This window comes from Heterodontus francisci, chromosome 31, assembly GCF_036365525.1.
Source record: "Heterodontus francisci isolate sHetFra1 chromosome 31, sHetFra1.hap1, whole genome shotgun sequence".
NCBI classification, from domain to species: domain Eukaryota; kingdom Metazoa; phylum Chordata; class Chondrichthyes; order Heterodontiformes; family Heterodontidae; genus Heterodontus; species Heterodontus francisci.
In genome coordinates, this window is record NC_090401.1 from 46,772,732 (window position 1) to 46,799,202 (window position 26,471).

General features: G+C 43.2%; 1 protein-coding gene across 2 annotated transcripts; it reads left to right on the top strand.

Moving 5' to 3' along the window:
• Positions 1-353: 353 nt before the first annotated feature.
• On the top strand, positions 354-25,763 carry LOC137346992 (uncharacterized). Of its 2 annotated transcripts, XM_068010976.1 has the most exons (7): positions 354-675; positions 797-849; positions 14,193-14,364; positions 17,656-17,719; positions 19,617-19,695; positions 21,476-21,900; positions 24,404-25,763. In XM_068010976.1, exons 3-7 carry the CDS (start codon positions 14,210-14,212, stop codon positions 24,419-24,421), a joined length of 741 nt encoding a protein of 246 aa, XP_067867077.1. In that variant the 5' UTR covers positions 354-675; positions 797-849; positions 14,193-14,209; the 3' UTR covers positions 24,422-25,763. The 2 variants fall into 2 exon arrangements, with proteins under 2 accessions (XP_067867077.1, XP_067867078.1); XM_068010977.1 differs by lacking the exon at positions 797-849.
• Positions 25,764-26,471: the final 708 nt, after the last annotated feature.

The following is a 26,471-nucleotide window of genomic DNA, read 5'->3' on the forward strand; positions in this document are numbered from 1 at the left end:
GAACACAGCAAAGTCTAAAACATAATAAAATAAAATTAAATGGATGCTATCACTGATCTATTTTAAACAGTTTCCTGGTGGAAAGTGTCCATTTTCAAATCAATCTCACTGGGTGTAAAGGATTATTGGCCAGCTACATTCCTAGATAAACCTGTGATCTCATGGCAGTGGCCATACAGTGATTTGTGTAGTTGGGAATTGAGATAATTCTTCTCTAATCATAAAGTCAATGTTTAACATGGCTTAGTTCCAAAATAGCTAAATGCCCAACCCACACATATATCTTTGTGAAATTCAACATTCCTCTGGGTATAAAATACTCCGGCACTCACTTTTACTGTTGTCGGCAGTCGCTCCCTAGAAATAGCAACAGAAAGTTCCTCTTCCTTGTTGCCTTTTGTCTCCCAAACAGCTGGTGTTTTACGTGTTCTCTCAAGTTTGTAAAGACAAGAGAAGTAAAATATTCATTCTTGCTAAATGAACTTCTTGCTCTGAATTGTTGACTAAAGGTGCATTAACTGGTGACAGACCAGCACTTCCTCCTAGCTCTGCAATAAATCATCCCGTTGATTGTGGAGTTGGGTCATTGCTTGGCTGTGACTTGGAGTCAGCAAAAGGAGGATTGCGCTGTTGTTCCTGTACAGAGTGAGAGGACCATTGCTTGCAGAGGTCAAGGTGAGTGTAAATTATTACGTACACGGAAAGAAAGACAAACCAGTCATTGTGTTACCTCTTAAACACTGTACAGACAGCGCATTAGCGACACACTCCACCTCAGCAAATTCTCTAATTTTAGGCATCACCACTGTTCAAAGATTCACACAATATCAACCGGGGCAACTTGTGAAGGTAATACATGGTTTTATTTCCTTTTTGCTGCGTATGTGCGTGAGTATGAGTGGAGTGTGTGTATCAGTCGAGATGTGCGAGTGTGTGGTATATGGGTGAGTAGGTTTAACAGGTTAAATTGTCAATTTGGTTCCATGTTCTGAAAAGATTGACTCCAGCCAGGGTCCAAGCTCCTCCAACATCCAAATGTCCTGGGTATTTAACCAAATGACCATTCTTCATATTCAGTCCTAGACTGTGAAGGCTATTTGCCTGCAAGAGTTATCATGGCCAAAGTCCATCTTGTCCTCACCCGATTTCCACATAGCCATGTACTTTCTGTCAGGTTGATATTATCTCGCTTTATTACAGGGATAATAAGAATGTTGTACAGCACCAATTAGGATACTTGGCAGAGATTGTTCGTTGAATCTAGGATATTCTCATATCAGCTATGCCTCGGTGCATAACACTCTTACCTCTGAGTCAGAAGGTTGTGTATTCATGTCCCACTCTAGGACTTGAGTACATAATTTAGATTAACTGAGGGTAGAAGCTGCGAGGATATTTCCCCGTGTGGGAGAATCTAGGACTGGGGGTATAGTTTCAGAATAAGGGGTTGCCCATTTAACATGGAGATGAGGAGGAATTTCTTCTTAGAGGGTTGTGAATCTTCAGAATTCTCTACCCCAGAGAGCTGTGGAGGCCGACTCTTAGAATATATTCAAAGCTGAGATAAACAGAGTTTTGAACTATAAGAGTTGAGGGTTATGGGGAACAGGCAGGAGATTGGAGTTCAGGCCAAGATCAGATCAGCCATGATCTTATTGATTGGCAGAGCAGGCTCGAGGGGCCATATGGTCTACTCCTAATCTTATTTCTTATGTTCTTAATGTATGTATCTCGGCTTATCTCAGTAGCTTATTATTTTTGGAGTGCAGTAATGGTTTTGTAGGTAAACGTAGCCAAATTACATATCGTGACATTCCACAAAAAGCACTGGGATAATTGTCCAATTAGCCCATGTTATCCAGATTTCACAGCATGTATTTATCAGGTCAGCTAGTATCTGAAAGAGAGAAAACAGATTTCAGGTAATTAACAAAAGAACCAATGAAGGAAATGAGGAGATTTTTTTCTGCCGTGATTTGTTATGCTCTGGAATGCACTGCCCGAAAGGGTGGTAGAAGCATATTCAATTGGAACTTTCAGAAGGCAATTGTATAAATGCTTGAAGAGGGAAAGGATTGCATAGTTATGGGGAAAGAGCAGCAAAGTGGGACTAATTGGATAGCAAGGTATCAGTACGTGCATCAAAAATACCATTTATTGGAGGCAGTCACCTGCCACTTCACGGGACAGAGGGGATGAACGAGGAGCTCCAGCTCGCAGGAGGCTATACTCCCAGTACAGGGTGTACAGGCAGAGGATCAGCATACTGGACATGACTGAGTACCATTGCCTCAGGAGGCTCAGAGGTTCTTGGCAGATTATTGCCTTCCAGGTATCTGCTAGTGACATCTGCAGGATTTCACAATCTGCTATGCACAAATGCATCTCCCAGGTGACCGATGCCATGTTTGCCACAGCTGTCACTTACATCCACTTTGCTGCTGATGAGGCCAATCAGAAGGAGAGGACCCTTGGATTTGCTGCAATGGCTGGATTCTCACAGGTACAGGGAGTCATGGACTGCACACATGTGACAGTGAAGGTGCCCTCAGATCAACCAGCTGAGATTGATAGATTTCGATGGGTAAGAGTATCAAGGATTTTGGAACAAAGGCAAGTAAATGGAGCTGAGATACAGATCAGCCATAATCTAATAGAGCAAGCTTGAGTAGCTGAATAACTTCCTCCTGTTCCTAATGTTGCTATAACCTCCTGACCTCTGCTGTCTAGGCCAGCACATGGTCGTTTGGGTGAGGTACTGAAAGGCATCTGGAACCCATGAAATGCACTTGGCTCCTTCCAACAAGTCTGTACCTTCAGCAACAGAGGGCAAAATTAGAAGACTTGAAGGCTTTTGTGAGAGATTTCATGCTGTATGTAGCTCTGATGTAACTTGGCTCTTTTCCAGGTAACTAAGAAGAGCAGTGTTTGGGAATTGAAACCAGAAATCTAACAACATTCACAATAACCTGTTTGTATTTAACAAGGTTGGAATGTAGGTTTTAAACAATACCTGAAGACACACCTTTTGAAAACAGAACGCGTGATTTTATTAACTGCTCATGAGTTACTCAGTCCTGACCTCTGATGCTTTAAAGCTCTGGATCTTTCTAGATTACAATGATCAAGATGGATAGTGTACATTTTTAATGGCATGTGGTATTCAAATTCATTGAGAGTTAGACTTCTTTCTTAAATTAATTCATGGGATATAGGCATCACTAGCAAGGCCAGTATTATTACCCATCCCTGATTGCCCTTGAGAAGGCTGCGGTGAGCCGCCTATTGAACTGGTTCAGTCCGTGTAGTGTCAGCACACCCACAGTTTTGTTAGGTAGGTATTTCCAGGATTCTGACCCAGTGACAATGAAGGAACAGTGATATATTTACAAACCAGATTGTGTATGACTTGGAGGGGATCTTGGAGATGGTGGTATTCAAATGCACCTGCTGCCATTGTCCTTCTGGGAGATAAAGGTTGCAGGTTTGGAAGGTACTGTCAAAAAACCCTGAGTACAATTGCTGCAGTGCATCTTGTAGATGGTACACACTGCTGCAACTGTGCACCAATGGTGGAGGGAGTGAATGTTTAAGGTGTTGAATGGGGTGCCAAACAAATGGGCTGCTTTGACCTGGATGGTGTTGAGCCTTTGGAGTGTTGTTGGAACTGCATTTATCCGGACAAGTTATCTACAAGATGCACTGCAGCAACTCACCAAGTCTCCTTCGAAAGCACCTTCCAATCTCGCAACCTCTACCACTGAGAAGGACAAGGACAGCAGGTGCATGGGAACAACACCACCTGCAAGTTCCCCTCCAAGCCACACACCATCCTGACTTGGAACTATATCACTGTTCCTTCACTGTCGTTGGGTCAAAATCCTGGAACTCCCTCTCTAACAGCACTGTTGGTGTACCTACACCACATGGACTGCAGCAGTTCAAGAAGGTGGAATCACGAAGTGAGTCACTTGTTGAAAATATTCTGACCTTCTCTTGCAGCCACAATATTTATGTGGCTGGTCCAGTTAAGTTTTTCATAGAATCATAGAATGGTTACGGCACAGAAGGAGGCCATTCGGCCCATTGTGTCCCTGCCAGCTCTGTCAGAGCTACTCAGCTTGATCCCACTCTCCTGCCTTTTCCCTTATCGCTGCAATTTTTTCTGTTCCTATAATTATCCAATTGCCATTTGAAAGCCATGATTCAACCTACCTCCACTATACCCTCAGGCAGTGCATTCTAGATTCTAAACACGTGCCGTGCAAGGACGTTTTTCCTCATGCCGCTGTTGTTTCTTTTGCCAATCACCTTAAATCAGTGCCCTCTGACTCTTGACCCTTCTGCCAATGGGAACAGTTTCTCCCGATCTACTCTGTTCCGACCCCTTATGATTTTGAACACCTCTATCAAATCTCCTCTCAATGTTCTCTTCTCTAAAGAGAACAGCTCCAACTTTGCCAATCTATCCTCATAATTGAAGTCTCTCATCCCTGGAACCATTCTCGTAAATCTTTTCTGCACCCTCTCCAGTGCCTTCACATCCCTCCTAAAGTGTGCTGCCCAGAATTGGACACAATACTCCAGTTGAGGCCAAACCAGTGTTGTATAAAGGTTCACCATAACATCCTTGCTTTTGTACTCTCTGCCTCTATTATAAAGCCCAGGATCCCGATTAACTACTTTCTCAACCTGCCCTGTCCCTTTCAATGACTTATGCACATATTCCCCCAGGTCCCTCTGTTCCTGCATCCCCTTTAGAATTGTACCCTTTAATTTATATTGCCTCTACCAAAATGAATCACTTCACACTTCCCTGCATTAAATTTCATCTACCATGTTCTGCCCATTTCACCAACTTATCTATGTCCTTTTAAAATCTATTACTATCCTCCTCACAGTTCACAAAACTTCCAAGTTCTGTGCCATCTGCAAATTTTGAAATTGTGCCCTGTACACCCAACTCTAGGTCATTACTATAGATCAAGAAAAGCAGTGGTCCTAATACCGACCCCTGGGGGACCCCACCTTCCTCCAGTCCGAAAACAACAGTTCACCACTATTCTCCGTTTCCTTTCACTCAGCCAGCTTCGTATCCATGCTGCCACAGTCCATTTTATTCCATGGGCTTCAACTTTACTGACAAGCCTGGTATGTGGCACTTTATCAAACACATTTTGGAAGTCCATCAACTGCATTAACCTCATCATACCTTTCTGTTACCTCATCAAAGAACTCAATCAAATTACTTCAATGCATTTTACCCTTAACAAATCCGTGCTGGCTTTCCTTAACTGATTCACATTTGTCAAGTGACTGTTAAATTTTGTCCCAGATTATCGTTTCTAAAAGCTTTCCCCCCACTGAGGTTAAATTGACTGTCCTGTAGTTGCTGGATTTATCCTTACACCCTTTTATGAACAAGGGCGTAACATGTGCAATTTTCCAGTCCTCTGTCACCACCCCTAAGGAGGATTGGAAGATTATGGCCAGTGCCTCTGTATTTTCCACCCTAAGTATTTTTGGATGCATTTCATCCAGTCCTGGTGACTTATCAACTTTGGCTGAATGGCCTCCTTCTGTGCCATAATTGTTCTATGGTTCTATTGGACCAGGTGCTGGACGGTGCGATTAGATTGGGTGGCTAGTCCTTTTGGCCGGCACGGATACGATGGGTTGAATGGCCTCCTTCTGTGCTGTAATTGTTCTATGGTTCTATAATACCTTATCGTTTATCAATTTTTAGCCCATCCAGTGTCTCAATTACCTCGTCTTCCTCGTCTTTCACTATGACTTTGGCAGCATCTTCTTCCTTGTTAAAGACAGGTGCAAAGTAGTCATTTAGTACCTCAGCCACGCCCACTGCCTCCATGTATAAATCCCTTTTTTGGACCCTTATTGCCCTACGCCTCTTTTTACCACCCTTTTACTATTTATATGCCTATAGAAGACTTTTGGATTCCCTTTTATGTTGGCTGCCAGTTTCTTCTCATACTCTCTCTTTCTTCTCTTATTTATTTTTTCACTTCTCCTCTGAACTTTCTACATTCAGCCTAGTTCTCAATTGTATTATCAACTTGACATCTGTCATATGCTCCTTTTTCTGCTTCATCTTACGCTCTATCTCCTTCGTTATCCAGGGAAATCTGGCTTTGTTTGTCCTACCTCTACCCCTCCTGGGAGTGGTATATCGACTGTGCCCAATCTATCTTCTCTTTAAAAGCAGCTGATTATTCAATTACTGTTTTGGCTGCCAAACTTTCATTCTAATTTACCTGGGCCAAGTCCATTCTCAACCCTTTGAAATTGCCCTCCAATTAATTATTTTACTCCAGATTGTTCTTTGGCCTTTCCATAGCTAATTTATATCTTATGATATTATGATCATGATTCCCGTGATCCACTTGTTGCACCTCATTTCCTAGAACCAGATTCAGCAATGCCTTCTTCCTTATTGGACTCCTGAACACTTTCCTCTCTCTGCCCTTTACACTATTATTTTCTTGTCTGAATCAGGATAATTAAAGTCTCCCATTATAACTACACTATAGTTTCTGCATCTTTCTGTAATTTCCTTGTAAATTTGTTCCTCCATATCTTTCCCACTAGTTGGTGGCCTGTAGAATACACCCAGTCGTATAATGGTACTCCTATTGTTTCATAGCTCTAACCAAATGTCCTCGATTCCTCTAGGACATCCTCTGTCTCCAACATTGAAATATTATCCTTAATCAACACTGCCAACCCTCCTCCTTTCTTTCCTTTCCTATCTTTCATGAACACCTACTATCCAGGAATATTTAGTACCCAGTTCCTTTCCTTTTTCGAGCCAGGTCTCCATTATCGCCACAACATCATACTTCCAAGTGGCTACCTGCAGCTCACCAACCTTATTTATTACACTCTTTGCATTCATACTTTGTCACTGTAAGCCTACTTTGGACCTTTTTGTTATATTATTTCATGGGATGTGGGTGTTGCCCATCCCCTAATTGCCCTTGATAACTGAGTGGCTTGCTAGGCCATTTCAGAGGCTGTTTCTTAACACATTGTTGTGGGTCTGGAGTCACTTGTAGGCTAGACCAGGTAAGGACGGCAAATTTCCTTCCCTAAAGGACATTAGTGAACCAGATGGGTTTTTAGGACAATTGTTGATAAGTTTCACAGCACCATTCCTGAGACTAGCTTTCAATTCCAGGTTTTTTTTAATGAAGTAATTGAATTTAAATTCCACCAGCTGCCACGGTAGGATTTGAACCCATGTCCCCAGGGATTAACCTGGGTCTCTGGATTACTAGTTCATTACCACTACACCACTGTCGCCCCATTCATTACCTCTTACTGTGACCCCACCTAATACTTTACCATTTCTTACTCCAGTGCTATCTGTCTCTCCCAATTCTTTGTGCACCTTATTTTTCCTCTCCAATGTTGCCTCCTGGTTCCCTTCCCCCTGCCAAGTTAGTTTGAATCCTTCCCATTAGCATTAACACACTGTCCGACAAGGACATTGGTCCTGGTTCTGTTCTGGTGCAACCCGGCCAGCCTGTACTGGTCCCATCTCCCCCAGAACTGGTACCAATGTCCCAGGAATTTAAAACCCTCCCTCCTGCACCATGTATTGACAGGCAGAGAGATCTGGGCGTACAGGTCCACAGGTCACTGAAAGTGGCAACGCAGGTGGATAAGGTAGTCAAGAAGGCATACGGCATGCTTGCCTTCATCGGTTGGGGCATAGAGTATAAAAATTGACAAGTCATGTTGCAGCTGTACAGAACCTTAGTTAGGCCACACTTGGAATATTGCATGCAATTCTGGTCGCCACACTACCAGAAGGATGTGGAGGCTTTGGAGAGGGTACAGAGGAGGTTTACCAGGATGTTGCCTGGTCTGGAGGGCATTAGCTATGAGGAGAGGTTGGAAAAACTCGGATTGTTTTCACTGGAACGATGGAGGTGGAGGGGCGACATGATAGAGGTTTACAAAGTTATGAGCGGCATGGACAGAGTGGATAGTCAGAAGTTTTTTCCCAGGGTGGAAGAATCAGTTACTAGGGGACATAGGTTTAAGGTGCGAGGGGCAAAGTTTAGAGAGGATGTGCGAGGCAAGTTTTTTACAGAGGGTGGTGAGTGCCTGGAACTTGCTGCCGGGGGAGGTGGTGGAAGCAGGTACGATAGCGACGTTTAAGAGACATCTTGACAAATACATGAATAGGAAGGGAATAGAGGGATATGGGCCCTGGAAGTGCAGAAGGTATTAGTTTAGGCAGGCATCAAGATCGGTGCAGGCTTGGAGGGCCGAATGGCCTGTTCCTGTGGTGTACTGTTCTTTGTTCTTTGTTTGTTTCCAGCCACACATTCATCTGCTCTACCCTCTTATTATACTCACTTGTGCGTGGTACTGGGAGTAATCTAGAAATTACTAGTTTTGAGGTCCTGGTTTCTTTCCTAGCTCCCTGAATTCATTCCTTTTCTACCTATGTCGTCGGTACCAATATGGACCATGACCGTTTGCTGTTCACCCTCCCCCCTCAGAGTGTTGTGTAGCCACTCAGTTACATCCATGACCCTGGCACCAGGGAGGCAACATACCATCGCAGATTCACATTTGCGGCTGCAGAAACGTCTGTCTGCTCCCCTATCAAACCCCTATCACTATTGCTTTCCCAATCTTCCTCCTGCCAGTCAGTACAGCTGAGTCAGCTGTGATGCCGTGGACTTGGCTCTGGCTGCAATCCCCACAGATACCATCACTCTCACCAGTATTCAGAACAGAATACTTGTTGGTGAGCAAGATGCACTCCTGGGACTCCTGCCTGGTCCTACTTGACTGCCTGCCTGTTCAATGGTGACCCCCAGGATGTTGATGGTGGGGTATTCAGTTATGGTAATGCCATCGAATGTCAAGAGGAGATGGTTAGATTCTCTCTTGTTGGAAATGCCTGGCACATGTGTGGCACAAATATTACTTGCCATTTATTAGCACAAGCCTGAATGTCCAGCTCTTGCTGCATGTGGGCACAGACTTCTTCATTATCCGCAAAGTTGTGAATGGAACTGAACCCTGTGCAATCATCAGTGAACATCCTCATTTCTGACCGCATGATGGAGGGAATGTCATTGATGAAGCAGCTGAAGATGATTTAGCCTAAGAGACTGCCCTGAGGATTACATTCTCCCGGTGTCCTGGCCAACATTCCTTCCCCAACCAACACCATCAAAAGAAAAGATTAACTGTTCATTCATCTCACTGCTATTTGTAGAATATCACTGTGCATAAAATGGCACTCCATGTTACATTCCAGAAAGCCAGTTGGTGAAGGATAGAACTGGAGCCAATCTTTACACACTTTTTATAAGCATTTATTTACAGAGTTACACATTACAAGCATACACCTCTTAGCCCACCAAGAACAGTTTCAGTCTGTGTCTATTTGTAGGGGCACAAGTGAATCCCCAGTTAATGTGCAGCAGCTGCGTGCAATTAAACATAATTAATATACAATTAACACCCCACAAAACAACAAATGATAGGAGCTCATGGTGTAGGGGGTAACATATTGGCATGGATAGAAGATTGGCTAGTTAACAGGAAACAGAGATTAGGCATAAATGGGTCATTTGCTGGTTGGCAAGATGTAACAAGTGGTGTGCCACAGGGATCTGTGCTGGGGCCTCAACTTTTTACAATTTATATAAATGACAGATGAAGGGACTGAAGGTATGGTTGCTAAATTTGCTGATGACACAAAGATAGGTAGGAAAGTAACTTGTGAAGAGGACATAAGGGAGCTACAAAGGGATATAGATAGGTTAAGTGAGTGGGCAAAGACCTGGCAAATGGAGTATAATATGGGAAAATGTGAAATTGTCCACTTTGGCAGGAAGAATAACAAAGAAGTATATTATCTAAATGGTGAGAGATTGCAGAGCTCTGAGATGCAGAGGGATCTGGGTGTCCTAGTGCATGAATTGTAAAAGGTTAGTATGCAGGCACAGCACATAATTAGGAAAGCTAATAGAACGTTATCGTTTATCGCGAGGGGAATTGAATACAAAAGTAGGGAGGTTATGCTTCAGCTATACAGGGCATTGGTGAGACCACATCTGGAGTACTGTGTACAGTATTGGTCTCCTTATTTAAGGAAGGATGTAAATGCTTTGGAGGCAGTACAGAGAAGGTTTACTAGACTAATACCTCTGGAATGAGCGGGCTGTCTTATAAGGAAATATTGGCTAGGCTTGTATCCGCTGGAATTTGGAAGAGTAAGAGTTGACTTGATTAAAACATATAAGATCCTGAGGGGTCTTGACAGGGTGGATGTGGAAAAGATGTTTCCTCTTGTGGGAGAATCTAGAACTAGGGGTCACTGTTTAAAAATAAGGGGTCACACATTTAAGACAGAGGTAAGGAGAAATATTTTCTCTGAGAGGGTCATGAGTCTTTGGAATTCTGTTCCTCAAAAGGCAGTGGAAGCAGAGTCTTTGAATATTTTTAAGGCAGAGGTAGATAGATTCTTGATGAGAAAGGGGATGGAAGGTTATCGGGGGTAGGTGGAAATGTGGAGTAATCAGTTCAGACATGAACTTATTGAATGGCGGAGCAGGCTAGAAGGGCCAAGTGGCCTACTCCTGCTCCTAATTCATACATTCGTATGTTCGAATGATTACATAAAGTAAGGTGAGAGAAAGCTTGTGTGAAGGAAGATACTGACGTAGACTGATTTATTTTAGTCTTTGGTTCCTCTCCAAATATCCAAGTGGATAAATGAACTGTCTGATGAGGATACTGAGCCATACAGACCAAGAAGGCCCCCAGTTCCATTCCCAATGTCTGCAGGGTCAATCAGGGTCATGAGTGGGGCATTGCAATTGCCCTTACTGCCCCTAAGCCATGGGTTCTGACTGCTGACGAGTATACCTTGAAGAGAAGTGTCTATGTATGGACACTGGGTGAGGATAAGATCAGCCTCAGTTGGGCTGTCCATCACAGTTGAATAGACCATTGACACACAACAACAACTTGCATTTATATAATGCCTTTAATGGACAAAAACTTTTCAAGGTTCTTCACAGGAGCATCATCAGACCAAAATACCAAGTCGCGTAATGAGATAGATGATTAAAAGCCTGGTCAAAGACGTAGGTTTTAAGGAGCATCTTCAAGGAGGGGAGAGAGGTAAAGAGGTGGAGAGGTTTAGGGAGGGAATTCCAGAGCTAAGGAGCCGAAACAGTTAAAGATACACTACCAATGGTGGGGCGAAGAGAGTGGGGGACACGGAAGAGGCCACATGGGGGTAATTCTACAAGCCTGTGCTGGCAGCAACAGTTATCAAAAAACTGCACGTGGCATGAACCCAGATTCCTGACATATACTGTAGGTGGGTAAGGCTCCCTCCTGGCAGCATTGACTCTTATTGGACTATCTCAAGTGGGCTGGAATGCAAAGGCTTGTAAGTTATATTACAGATATATAAAGCTCTGGTTGGACCCTATCTGAAGCACTGTGTTCAGTTCTAGGAACCACACCTCAGGAAGGATGGCCTTAGAAGGGGTGCAGTGTAGATTCAGCTGATTGATACCTGAGTTAAAAAGTTAAATTAGGAGGACAGGTTGCATAGACTCGGCTTATATTGCCTCACATATAGAAGAGTAAGCGGTGATCTAATTGAAGTGTTTAAGATGAATAAAGGATTTGATAGGGTAGATAGATTTCCTGACCCCAGAGGGCTGTGGAGGCTCAGTCATTGAGTATTTTCAGGAAAGCGATTGATAGATTTCTAGATATTAAAGATATGAAGGGATATGGGGATGGTGCAGGAAAATGGCGCTGAGATAAAAGATCAGCCATGACCTAGTTGAATGGCAGAGCATGCTCAAGGGGCCAAATGGCCTACTCCTACTTCCTATGGTCCAATGGTGGAGGCGTCCAGAACAAAAGGGGCGGGGGGGGGGGGGGGGGGGCGGTGATGGATACCCTTAAAATTATAGCTAGGCCGTTCAGGGTTGCCACCAGGAAGCACTTCTTCACACAAAGGGTAGTGGATATCTCAGACTCTCTCCTCCAGAAAGGTTTCAAGGCTGGGGGTCAAATGAAAAGTTCAAAACCGAGAGCGATAGATTTTTGTTTAGCAAGGGTATTAAAGGATACAGAACCAAGGCAGGTAGATGGAATTAAGACACTGATCAGCCATGATCTGGTTGAAGGGTGGAACAAGCATGAGGGGTTGAATAGCCTCCTCCTGTTTCTATGTTCCTAGAGTAACTGCCCTACAAAATCTAAGTTCACACACAAGGAATAATCGTTTGGTACCTAGCAAGAGGCAGTGTCTTCAGGAGAGGAGGAGGAGGGGAGGAGGAAAGATTTACCAAACAAGTGTTATTAAAGTTGTGTCCTCTTTTATTTAAATACACAGGTATGCTATTGAGTTTTGATTGTTTGTGGCTGTCTGCTCATTAGATTGTGTCTGTTGACCAGTCTAACTCACTCATTCCCACCTCAGTTTGGTGTAGCTTTCCCTATTGATCAGAATCGTCAATCTTGTCAATCAGCAGATACTGTAGAGAGAGAGGTAAAAAATGCTTCTGAGCTAGAAAAGTAAAATATAAGGGTAAAAACAAGAAATGCTGGAAATATTCAGCAGGTCTGGCAGCATCTGTGGAGAGAGAAGCAGAGTTAACGTTTTGGGTCAGTGACCCTTCTTCGGAACTTCCATATATTGTATTCCAGTTCCGAAGAAGGGTCACTGACCTGAAACGTTAACTCTGCTTCTCTCTCCACAGATGCTGCCAGACCTGCTGAGTATTTCCAGCATTTCTTGTTTTTATTTCAGATTTCCAGCATCCGCAGTATTTTGCTTTTATAAAATATAGGGGTAGACTAAGTTCTAATACAGGTTTTATGTGTCTCTGGTTCTAAGAAAGAGCAGTAGGATTAATGGTTGTTTCAGAGTTTCTGGAAATCTAATTAAAGTTTTAGTCTGTCCTTACCTCATATAATAATTCTCTTTCCTTTAGACTAACTGAAAGTAGATGGGTGACTGTTTATTAATTTTACTGGAATCATTCTTTGAGCTCTGTTTCTTTATAAAACCTCCTTCTAACTATGTGGCCATGTCTTTAGACACAGGAGTGGTAGAGGTGGAGCGGGGAAATGAACTTCTGTTATGACTTTTGGTGTTTTTGCGTTATGTTCTAGAAATTTTCAGAGCCCTCTAGAAAACTGGAGTGCCTATTCTAGAAAGAGAAGAATCTTGGTAAAAAGAAAATATAGATCTATAAGTAACCTGCTGAAGTTTGTTCAAATATATTGTATTCTTTTGCAGAGACCCACTGACCTATAAGATACATAGAATCAGGTAAATGGTAGGGAGGTTGGACATGCTCCTCATTATCTTTATGTTGATTTAGCATGAAGTTTTGAAGCAGTATTCTGACAGTTCTATATTTACAAGGATCCCTTTCATTTATAGAGAGAGGGAATGGGAGCAGCCAAAAGTGCAGAGTCAATGGGGTTTTGCAATTCTGTAGGTTTTTTAAAAATCACTCCTTATTCCAAAATGTGTTTGCTGTTTTTAAAATGACAGCTGGCTTCAGCTTGCACTTAACTGATTGTAATAGTTTGAATGAGATACTTATGGATGAGAAAGTTCATTTTGCCCATCTTACTTCACTCATCGAGAATGAACCTACATTCTGGATTAGGTTAGTGAGGGGAATCAAAATGAGCCTGCTCCTGATTGTTGTCCAGTGACCCTTGCTGGAAAGCATATTTGCTCAGCTGTGATGCCCACCACAATTGAGTAATCTTCCAGTGCCCCCTGTGCAGGCTCATACACGAGGTATGGGGTACTTGGAGAGGTGTAGGCACTAATGAAATTTAAAGCACTCCGCTTGATTGGCTGTCAATTTTGCACAGCAAGAAGTGGAGGGAGTGGATGTATAAGGTGCTGGATGGGCTGTCAATCATGCAGACTGCTTTGTCCTGGATGGGAGTTAGGAGGTGAGTCAGTTGCCACAGAAGACTCAATCTCTGACCTGCTTTTGTAACTGCAGTACTTGTATGACTATTGGGTTTGAGATTCTGGTCAGTGGTGACCGCCAGGATTTTGATGGTGGGGGATTCGGAGACGGTAATGCCACTTTCTTTCATGGAATGATAACTTATGGAGCTGATGCTTCGATTTTTCTCAGGGATCTCCCATAATCGGATGACACTGAAGCCCGTGTTCTTCATGGCTCCAGCCTCTCAGAGTTTGGTGGTTGCCACTGGTCTGTTGCACCTTCCTCAGTTGTTCTTGGCTGTGTCCATTACTTTCCCACTGCTATTCATCCTGCTTGTAATTGCCTGCACTTTCTATAGGAGGTAAGACCTTGGAATTGTGTGTGTCTGTTTGTGTGCGTGTATAGATGTACACACTTGGGGAAAGGGAGGACAACATTGGGTGTTGTGATGCCACCATAGTGAAGGTTTTTGAAATAGTCTTCAGTATGTAAATCATTAGGTAAATGATTTAAAATGTATGTCGATTTAAAATCCTGAGAAAAGTAGCCAGTGACAATGCAAACAGAAATTTGCCAAGCTTATCTTTTAGGCTTGCTCATCTAAAAATGAGCACAAATGTGATATGAAAGAAAGGAGGAAAGATCTGTTTATCTAGGATCTTTCAGGTCCTCTGGGTATCCCAAAGCATTTTACAGCCAGTGAAGTACTTTTGAGTGCAGCAGCCGATTAGCACAAAACAATGTCACATAAACATCAATGTGATAATGACCAGATAATCTGATCTTTTTTCTTTAGTGATGTTGGTTCGGGAGAACTCCCCTGCTCTTATTCAGAATAGTGCCCTGGGATCTTTTATGTCCACCTGAGAGGGCAGACGGTCTCTCCATTTAGTGTCATCAAAAGATGGCACCTTCAAATTGCATCTCCAAAGCACAGCGCTTTCTCAGTACTGCCCTGGATTGTCAGTTGAGGTTTTGTGCTCAGGTGTTTGGAGTGGGACATCTGCCCACAACCTTCTGACTCAGAGGCAAGAGTGCTACCGCTAAGCAACAGTACTGGAGGTGTTGCTGGTTTTTGTGGAACTGAACTGGGAGAAAGATTTGATCCCTACTGTACTCGAACTCTGCCCTACTGGAAATCTTTGTATGTTCAGATCTTTGGACCTGTTGGGTGTGCAACTGAGGCCCACTCAAGTTGAGATAACCGCTGTGCTGATGGCCCCCAACACTCACTCCAGCCCCTAGCATTGCCACAGAATGGCTCCCTGCCTTTTCCTTCTGGCAGCTTTGATGTGCAGGCATAACAAGAGGTGACTCTTTACACCATGCCATCCCCGATTGTTCGCCTTGCCACAATCATAACCTCAGAACCTCAACCTGAACTGTGCATGGGCAGTCCCACAGTATCTGACAGGGATCCTGAGAATTTACATAGAATTATTGGGATGTACAACACAGAAATAGGCCCATCAGCCTAATGGGATAATGCCGGTGCTTATACTCCACAAGAACCTCCTCCCACCCTACTTCATTTCACCCTATTAGCATATCTTTCCATTCCTTCCTCCCTCTTGTAATTATCTAGTTTCCCCTTAAATACATCTAGCGATTCAACTCAAAACAAAACCAGAAAATGCTGGAAATACTCAGCAGGACAGGCAGCATCTGTAGAGAGAGAGACAGAGTTTTCGGACTGAATTTTAATAGCTTGCTGCTGTCCTCGGCAGCGAGCTTCAAAAAAGTGCACGGCGCACGCGCGAGATGTGCGCTGCAGAGCCGTCGTGATATTTCGCTTGGCGGCTCATTAACATGAAGGGGGCGGAAACAACCGCCCCCGATGATATAAAGGAGGTGGCTGCTCCATCCCAGGCAATGGCATCCAACTCCACCGTGCAGGAGCCGGCGCTGTTTTTAAAGGGCTCAAGCCCTTCACTTATATTTGAATTTTTAAAGGGCCTGGTCTCCGGGAAATAAAATTAAAATTTCATTACATCTTTGAAATCCCTCTTCCCGCACCTCCCCCCCACCCCCCCCCCCCCCACAATGAATGATCTATATATAAATTGCCCCCTCCCCGCAGAAAAAGCTTTCATTCATATCCCAAACTTTCTTCCCTTTGACCCTCAGCCCCTTCCCATCATCCCCGCAAACAATCGCATTCGTTTTTGCCGCTCCCCACCACCTTCCTGAAAAATTGGCTTCTCCACCCCTCCCCATCAGTGTCACACCTCGAACGGAGATCCGAAGGCGCGGGAGTTCCGGCCACCGGCTGGAATATCGGCATGCGACTGCTGTCGGTACAAGGTAAGTGCTTTTGCGTGTATTTAAATTTATTTAAATATTTAAATGAAGGCTCTGCCACCGAGTGGCAGGGGACGCCTCGAGGCCTGGTCGCCGAGCGGCAGGGGGGCTGCCCCGGGGCTTCCCCGCTGCCGGTAGATTGTGGCAGGGCCTTCCTGGCGTCAAGGCCCATGGCGAGCCTTTCCTGGAAGTATTTTCCGGGCCCCCTGCCACGAGCCCGACATCGGGGGCTTATAAAATTCAGCCCAACGTTTCAGGTCGTGACATTTCATCAGAACTGCTGAGTATTTCCAACACTTTCTATTTTTGTTTATATTTCCAGCATCAGTATTTTGCTTTTGTAGCAACTGCCACCTTCTAATCTTTTTCTGGATTGAGAGGTTTTTCCTGAATTCTTTTATTGGTGGCAATCTTATATTTATGGCTCCTAGTTCAGGACCCTCTCGCAAGTTGAAGCATCGTCTCCACATTTATCTTATCATATCCTTTCATAATTTTAAAGTACATTATCAGGTCATTCCTCAACTTCTCTTTTCTGGGAAAAAAAAAAGAGTCCATTCAATCATTTCCTGATGGTTATTACTCATCAGGTCTGTTATCATCCGAGCAAATCTTTTTTTGCATATTCTCTAGTGCCTCTTTCCTTTTTCTAATATGGAGACCCGAACTGTTCACAGTAGCTGGCAAGGCCAGAATTTGTTACCCTTCCCTAATTGCCCATGAACTAGGTGGCTTGCTGGGCCATTTCAGAGGGCAGTTAAGAGTCAATTGCATTTCCTTCCCTAAAGGATATTAATGAACCAGATGGGTTTTTACAACAGTCGATGATAGTTTCATGGCACCATAAATTAATTGAATTTAAATTCCACCAGCTGCCATGATGGAATTTGAACCCATGTCCTCAGGGTATTAGCCTGGGACTATGGATTACTAGTTGAGTGATATTTACCATTACGCCACCGTCTCTCCCATAGCCCATCCAAAAGAAAACTGCCTCTTCATTACCAGATTCAATGATACATGATTGTCAGACATTTTTTTAATATATTTTATAAATTGATGGATACAAGAAAATAGTTTTTAATGCCACTATGATTTTTCTCCCGGGATTTTGTTCCGGAGAGTAATCTTTAATTCATGGAGACTCCGGGACAATCTTGGTGGATTGCAATCCTAATCATGGGGCCTCGAGCAAGAGATCAGTTGGGCTTGTGGCCCTTGAGAAAAATTGGTGGGTAACAGTGAGCTGACCCACACATCAGTGCATTAACCTGCTGCTGAAGATTGTAGCATAATGGTGGTACTGCTACTTTGTATTAACACTCCATCCACTCCCTTTTGTGCTTACTAGACTTTCAAGAAGAATAAGAAAAGGAATAAGAGGTCATGAAGGACAACAAAAAGTGGTGTCTCTGGTAAATAAGATACACTGCACACACACATCCCTAGTGCAATTCCATTGAGCCTTTTGATTCAGTAGATAGCCTGGGGTTGAGAAAGAAAGGACTTGCATTTATATATCACCTTTCACAACTTCAGGATATCCCAAATTGCTTTACAGCCAACAAAGTAGTTTTGAAACATCACCAGGAAACATGGCAACCAGTTTGTGCAAAGCAAGTTCCCACAAACAGCGAGAAGGTAATGACCAGATTATCTGTGGTTGAGGGATAAATATTGGCCGGGGAACCAGGGAAAACTCCTTTGCTCATCTTCGAATAGTGTTGTGGGATCTTTTACATTCACCCGAGGGCAGACATGGCTTTGGTTTAACACCTCATCCAAAAGGCAGCACCTCTGACAGTGAAGCACTCCCTTGACACTGTGATGGATGTGTCAGAGTGGATTATGTGCTCGTCTCGGGAGTCATGGAGTCATTACGGCACAGAAGGAGGCACTATGGCCCATCAAGTCTATGCTGGCTCTCTGTAAAGCAATCCAGTCAGTCCCATTCCCCCACTCTAACCCCGTAGCCCTATAAATTTAATTCCCTCAATTGCCCATCCAATTTCGTTTTGAAATCATTGTCTCCGCTTTTACCACCCTCGTAGGCGGCAAGTTCCAGGTTATTACTATTTGCTGCATAAAGGAAGTTCCCTCACATCCCTCCCATATCACTTGCCCAAAATCTTAATTCTGTGTCCGTTAGTCCTTGTAGTATCAGCTTTTAGGAACAGCTTGTCTTTGTCTATCTATCTAAACCTGTCATAATCTTGTACACCTCTATCAAATCTCCCCGTAACCTTCTTTGCTCCAAGGAGAATAACCCCAGATTCTCCAACCTAACCTTGCAGCTAAAATCATTCATCCCGGGAACCATTCTGGTAATTCTCCTCTGCACCTTTTCAAGGGCCCTCACATTCTTCACAAAGTGTGGTGACCAGAACTGGATACAGTACTCTAGTTGTGGCCTAACCAGAGCTTTATAAAGGTTCAGCATAACTTCCCTGCTTTTGTACTCAATGCCTCTGTTTATGAAGCCAAAGATCCCGTAAGCTTTGCTAACTACTCTCTCAATATGTCCTGCCACCTTCAAAGATTGATGCATATGAATCCCCAGGTCCCTCTGTCCCTGCACCTTCTTTAGAACTGTGCCATTTAATCTATATTGCCTCTCTATAACCCTTTTGCCAAAATGCATCACCTCTCACTTCTATCTGCATCCTCTTGTTGTCAATTGGTATCACCGTCACTGTTTGCCACACCTCCAAGTATGGTATCATTGACAAATTTAGCTCTGTATTTCAATATCAGTTTTGGGGGAAGATGAGTGGAGTGTCCCAGCAATCAGTGATGGAATGAATGAAGAATCTCAGGGATTACTACTGGGAGAGATGGACTGAGGGCACTTTCCTAAGGATTGGTGTTCGGTGAATGAGTGGGACTTGAACTTACAACTTTCCTGACTCTAGAGGCAAGAGTGTTATCGCTGAGCCACAGCTGATACTGTTTGATAGTTTTAAAAGAAATGTACTTAAGGAGCATCTTAACATCCAACAGCCAATTCCAACAGTTAGATTAACTTAGTTATTTTTTTTTTATGGATTGAGAAATATAGATGAAGGTCACAGGCTCAAAGTGCAGAAAACTATTTAAGGTGAGTGTGAATGAGGTAAATCAGGAAATAGTGATTGGGGCTTTTGAAAATCTTTGATTGTAGGAGGATGAGATAACAGAGGGGAGTCAGGAGTTGATAGTTGTGACCTGGTGGGAAAGAATGAGTTACAGTCAGGGATGGAGTGATGTTGTTGGTTGACAAACAAGACCCGATATAGCTCTCACATCCTGTATGTCATTCCGTTTACTCTGCAGAAGAAACACAATGATCCTGTTCAACCCAAAGATGATTCAAACACAACGAATGTTAATGGAGTAATTTCAACAACAATTGGTATGTAATGGCAGCAGTGTTTTTAAAAATTTGAAATCTCTTGCTAATGGCAAAGAGCCACTTGTATCTTTATAAAAGGTAATGAACTGCAGCAGACACAACAGGAAAAGTCTGTGATGTTCTTTAGGCATTCAGTTAAATATTAGTTCAATCTCTTTAAGTAACACAAACTATGTGCAGCTGCTTTTGCTGCAAGTTTTAATTGGAGTGCCCCGTGCTGGCTCAGTAAATAAAGAAAGAAAGAGGTTGCATTTATATAGCACCTTTCAAAACCTCAGGGTGTCTAAAACACTTTACAGCCAATAAATTACTTTGAAAGTAAAATATTCTGGATGCTGGAAATCTGAAATAAGAACAGAAAATGCTGGAAATACTCAGCAGGTCTAGCAGCCGCTGTAGAGAGAGAAACTGTGTTAACATTTCAGGCCGGTGACCTTTCATTAGAACTGGAAAATGTGAGTGATGTAATAGGTATTAAGCAAGTACAAAGATGGAGAAAGTGGGGAGCAGAGGAGAGAACAAGAGAGAAGGTCTGTTGTAGGGTGGAAGGCAGGAGAGATTAAATAACAAAAGCAATGATACTGCAAGGCAAAAGAGGATGGTGTTCTGATCAGGTGAGGCGGGGTCAAAGGGCACCCCTCTTTCCCTCCTTGTTTGACCACAACAGGTTTATTTCTTAAATGGTTATACTTACCAATTCACTGAGTTTTTAAACTGTTTGTGCCGAGAACATAAAAAGAGCCAATCGGGCAGGTTTTCTCAAGTTTAACAAAGAGTTTAGCTTTATTGTACTTAATCTGATCTAAGTAAAATATTTAAAACATACTCTAACTTTCATACACACAGAGTGGGGTAGGATAGATTGGTTGAATTAGAGTCCAGAGAAATAAAAGGGGTATTATACAGTCTGTGGAGGATGGTGACTCCACTGACTTCAGTCTGAATTTGGTGGTCGCGCAACTTTCCTTTGGTGGTCCTGAGGCTTCCGGTTTGAAGATGTGGATGGCTGATTCGGTGGTTTTCCAGGCGGCAGCAATGCAACTGATTTCCTTCAAGTGACTCTCTGTCTCTTCTTTCTGGGATTTATCAAAACTCACTAGCTCCACCTGCAGGTTTAAGTAATTAAGCTCAGTGAACATCAATCAGACTAATACAATTAAACACAGATCAATTAAACCACTGAACACTACAGTCGGGAATATGGCTCAGTGGTTACGGTTAGCAGGCAGAGTTCAAAGCTTGCAAGGTTTGAGTGGTTCATCTCCACCAGTTTAATATTCTGGTTTCCCCTGAATGACGTAATTCTAATTTTAATATTATGCCCCCTTGTTCCGGGCTCCCCATCAGAGGAACTAGTTTCTCTCTGTCTACTCTATCAAATCCTTTAATCATCTTAACCACCTCAATTAGATTACCTTGTAATCTTCTCAAGGGAGTATAAGCCCCGTCCTTGTAATTTAACCCTTTTAGCCCAGGTATCATTCTGGTAATTCTGTGCTGCACCCCTTCCAAGGCTAATCTATCTTTCCCGAAACCAGTTTTAATTTGACTCAGGCTTGATTACAAATATTCTCTGGTGCTTCCTGAATTTAAAGGCATCTAAGATGCCTCCATAAGGCTCCCCAAACAGCTGTGTGTCCTCTGATGACAAAGGTCAGGGAAAAAATTTCTGCCACAGAAGGAAGAACCAACCTTGGTGACTGTTGTCATAACTTGTATATGGCCATTTCTGGATCATGTGAATGCCTATTGACTCAATATTAACCCTTCATTCCCACAGACAAGCAGATGGGAAAGGTGGGCGACATATCTGTCCGATGTATCCCAAGTATCCCATTAACCAGTCTCGTAGAGATTGAAGACAGCAATGACGATAGTTTGTATGAAGTCGTGAGAGACATCCAGGATAGAGCACAGGCATCAAAGCAGGCAAGTCCAGGGCCACAGAACCTGGAGTACATGACACCATATGAGGAAGTGCCCTCGGCAAATCCAAGTCAAATGGATGAGTGTAGCAATGAGAACAAGGAGTTAAGAGAAGGACAGACACAAGCACCAATTTATGCAAAAGTAGTCAAACAGAGAAACAATAAGTGCCAGCCACAGGTTCAAGAGAAGGCTGAAGCTAAAGATGAAGTGGAGGTGGATGAGCCCCCACCAGTCCCAGAAAAGCATTTGGATGGTGAAGATTCAGCACAATATCAGGTAAGGAAAGTGCACAGATAGAAGTAAGTTTATTGTTAATTGTTATATCCACCACCCAGTAGAACAAGGGCAGCAGATGCATGGGAACACCAGCACTTCCAAGTTCCCCACCAAGCCTGGCATTTATTGCCCATCCCTAGTTGCCCTTTAGAAGGGGTTGTGGACCTTCCACATGAACCGCTGCTGTCCGTGTGATGAAGGTACTCCCACAGCACTGTTAGATAGGGAGTTTCAATATTTTGACCCAGTGACGATGAAGGAACGGCTATTATATGTCCAAATCAGAATGGTGTGTGACTTGAAGGGGAACCTGGAGTTAATGGTTCCCATGTACTTGCTGCCTTTCTGGGCAGTGAAGGTCATGGGTTTTGGTGATGCTGTTGAAGGAGCCTTGGCGAATTGCTGTACTGCAATCATTTAAGTGGTCTACACTGCAGCCACAGTGTGCCCATGGTGGAGGGAGTGGATGTTTCAGCTGATCAAGAGGACTGCTCTGTCCTGCTTGGTGTAAAGCTTCTGATTGTTGTTGCAGCTGCATTCACCAGGGAAAATGGAGAGTATTCCATCGCACTCCTAACATGTCTTGTAGTGATGGAGAAGTCAGCAGGTGAGTCACTCGCTCTGACCTGCTCTAGTAGCCATGGCATTTATGTGGCTGGTTAACAAAAATCTATCAGTCACAGATTTAACATTTACAATTGATCTAACATCAACTGCCATTGCAAAAGAGAGTTCCAAAACTCTACCACCCTTTGTGTGTAGAAGTGTTCCCTAACTTCACTTCTGAAAGATCTACTCTAATTTTTAGGCTGTGTCCCCAAGTCTTAGACTCCCCAACCAGCAGAAATAATTTCTCTCTACCCTATCCGTTCTCCTTAATATCTTATACTTCAATCAAATCACCCCTTAATCTTTTAAATTCTAGGGAATACAACCCTAGTTTGTGTTCTTGTTGTTTTTCCCTGTATCCTCAACAATGCATGTATGTCCCTCATGTGAGATGTGACTGTCAGAATTATACAGTATTCTAAGTGAGGTGTGATGAGTGCATTGTAAAGCCTCAGAATAACGTGTGCCGTCTTGTCCTCCACAGTTAGGATCCTGTGTTCAACACTCTATTGAATTGCTTCTCCATGTTGTCTTGCTGTTGAAATTGCGACATCTGTCTCTCACTATTAGATCCCTTTTGAGTCTTCCTGTGCAATTTCTGTTCCTTTCACTGGTTAATGACTAAGCTAATTCTTTTCCCAGTGTTCAAAACATTACATTTGTCAGTATATAATGAACTGCTCGTAAACTGGCATTTCAAGGAATTTATAAGCAGAGCATGACAGGTAAAGAGTGCAGAAATTGGCACAGATGAGTTGTACCCCGGCAGATCTCCTACCCAATTTTTGGACTTGAGAGGTTGCAATGGCAGTTGAATATTATCTAGTTTAAGCAGCTTTGAAAAGAAAGACACAATACATGACGGGGGGTTGAGGGGTGTCTCGCACAGGAGACCTTGTGTGTTGCACTGCAACTTTGCACTCACTTTATAACAGTTTTTTAAAAATTATAATTTTGAGCATCTCTTTGGCTTGAATTTACGATCTCAATGTATCTTGGTATTGAAGCTGGGGATGGAATGGAGAGAGGAATCCTGAGATGTGTTGGTTCAGAAGCCCAGGCTAATGCTCTGGGGACATGGGTCCAAATCCCACCATAGCAGCTGGTGGAATTTAAATTCAATTAATTAATAAACTCAAGTAATTAGTAAAGAAATCTGAAATTGAAAGCTAGACCCAGTAATGGTGCCATGAAACTATCATTGGGGGTTGTTGTAAAAAAACATCTGGTTCACTCATGTCCTTTAGGGAAAGAAATCTGCCATCCTTACCTGGTCTGGCCGACATGTGACTCCAGACCCACAAAAATGTGGTTGACTCTTAACTGCCTCTGAAATGGCCTAACAAGCAACTCAGTCGTCAAGGGTAATTAGGATGGACACGAAATGCTGGCCTTGCCAGTGATGCCCACATCCTGTGGAGAATAAAAAAAACATGGTCTTAATGTTTGTAGACTCTGAACATATTCCTGGAGATTTCATCACATGATCTTGTGCCGCCAATGGACCCACCCCCACACTTCAGCCATTAGTGGCCTGGCATGTCTATCCTTGCGATGCCCTGCCTGCACACTCTGGAAAGCAAACAGACCTTCTCTTCCCGCATCTCCAAAATTTAAAAAACTCATAAACTAAATTGTTCAAAGAAATTGGGTGAAGAAGCACTCTTCTTTAATGCCCCTGTGAGCTTTTTTCGAGGCTTGCTCGTAGCAACGTCCAGGCAATTCATCTTCAATTTCTGGAGATCCCAGGGTAATCCTGGAGAGTTGGCAACTCTACTCTTGATGTGCCCTGGTATCAAAGCTGGGGATGGGTGGGGAGAAATCCCGTGAGGTGTTGTTATCACATCCTTCCATATAGGCCTTGTGAAACTAAATGTGTTTTCTGTTCTTTCAGGGTCGTACTCCCAACTGAAGATTGGATATAGCTATTTGTAGTGACTTTCAGTTGTAAACACTGCACCTTCATAGTGAAAATACCATGATACTGAACAATATATTTAACTACTGGAGTAAATCACAGTAAACTCCAATCTAACTTTTCACTATAAACAATATTTTCAGCACTGTTTTGTAGACTGGTACTACTGAGTCCCTGTGCAATCCTGTTGTATATACTCCGTCGCAGCTTGGCTCAGTTTGGATAAACACTCGCTTCTGAGTCAGAAGACCTACTCAAGGACTAGATAATCTAATCCACGCTGACCGTCCAGGGAGTGCTGCATTCCTTTGGATTTTGAAACACTAAATCTCAAGGCCGCATTAGTCTGAATGTTAAAGGTCATATGTCTGGAGTCAAAGAAGAGCAAGGAGTTCTTCTGGTGTCAATGTTCCTCCCTCAACCAATGCAAGCAAGAACACAGTGACTTGTTCTTCATCGCGATGTTCCTCATGGCATCTTGCTGTATGCAAAATGGTTGCTTATTTGCTTACATACAACAGTCACTGTATTTGAATGTAATTCATTGTATATATGTTGGAAATGTTTGATGTGATAATCTCCTATATAAATGTAATACTTTCTATTGCACAGTGTGTTTGCATACATGTATGCATGTATATATGCATATGTGTGTATAGAATATGAGTGTGTATTTAATGTGTATATTAACTGGTTAAAATTGGGATGATTCCAGATTTGTTCCCTGGTCTTTTGGCTGATCAGAAGTAGGTATGCTACACTTGGCCTCAGCACCTGTGGTTTAAGGGGAACTGGTCCCTTGCTCCTGACAATGCAAGTGTGGACATTGGATATGGAGAGGATCAGATGTCCTTCATGGTTGAATTGCCTCCCAATGCTCATTGCCCAGGCTGAGGCTTGAGAATATGACCACTGGGGTGATGCACGTGGAGTTGTACCCCAGCAGGAGTCTGAGCGTTCAGGGGAGAGTATGGGGGAGTGGTGAATGTTTTACTGGATGGCACGATTGAACCCATGCGTATGTTGTCCTGTATATAAATCTATTGTTCACTGATGCAGCCAATCTTGTTATGATCTCCGTGTTATGCAACATATTAATAAAGCCTTTTGTAAATTTAGAGAAGATATTCGAATGGCTGCTTCTATATAAACTTTTTTGTGGTCTTTTTGTTCTGTTCACAGCCAGTGAAAATTGTTGGACAAGTGTCTGGCAATAGATGGGAGTGTGAAAGGAGACCAGGTTTCTCTCTAACAAATATCTAAAGGAGATAAGGAAATGATGGTTGCAAAGCATATTTGTGTCGATCATGTGTGATGAATGTCTGGAGAACAATAAACAGCTAGTTACTAATGTGCCTGTGTGAGAGTTGGAGGTGCTCTACGTGACTTACTGACTCGCTTATGTATTAATCCTATGCACTTTCACAGTAACCACACTTAACAGGAATGTGCTTATGTACTAATCTCACACGAACCTTGTGTGATTAACCATATAAAAAGTACTGCACACCAGTTCACTTTAAGAACTCAATTTAGTTTTGCATAGGCTAGCGTGAGCAGTCAGAGAACACAGCTTGTGAACACTCTGATGAGTTCTTTGCTTGTGAGCTTAGTTGACATTGATCTTAGGAGCACAACATGTAATGGATGGTAAAGTCCCCACCACTTAGATTAGATTAGATTAGAGATACAGCACTGAAACAGGCCCTTCGGCCCACCGAGTCTGTGCCGAACATCAACCACCCATTTATACTAATCCTACACTAATCCCATATTCCTACCAAACATCCCCACCTGTCCCTATATTTCCCTACCACCTACCTATACTAGTGACAATTTATAATGGCCAATTTACCTATCAACCTGCAAGTCTTTTGGCTTGTGGGAGGAAACCGGAGCACCCGGAGAAAACCCACGCAGACACAGGGAGAACTTGCAAACTCCACACAGGCAGTACCCGGAATCGAACCCGGGTCCCTGGAGCTGTGAGGCTGCGGTGCTAACCACTGCGCCACTGTGCCGCCCCTATACATTAATGTTTAAA

What these genes read in the sequence shown, in the direction of transcription:
- LOC137346992 (XM_068010976.1), top strand. Translation starts at nt 14,210, where the DNA reads ATGACACTGAAGCCCGTGTTCTTCATGGCTCCAGCCTCTCAGAGTTTG. An exon ending in GCCTGCACTTTCTATAGGAG is followed by an intron (nt 14,365 to 17,655) that starts GTAAGACCTTGG and finishes TGTGCTTACTAG; the next exon opens with ACTTTCAAGAAGAATAAGAA. An exon ending in AACAAAAAGTGGTGTCTCTG is followed by an intron (nt 17,720 to 19,616) that starts GTAAATAAGATA and finishes TTTACTCTGCAG; the next exon opens with AAGAAACACAATGATCCTGT.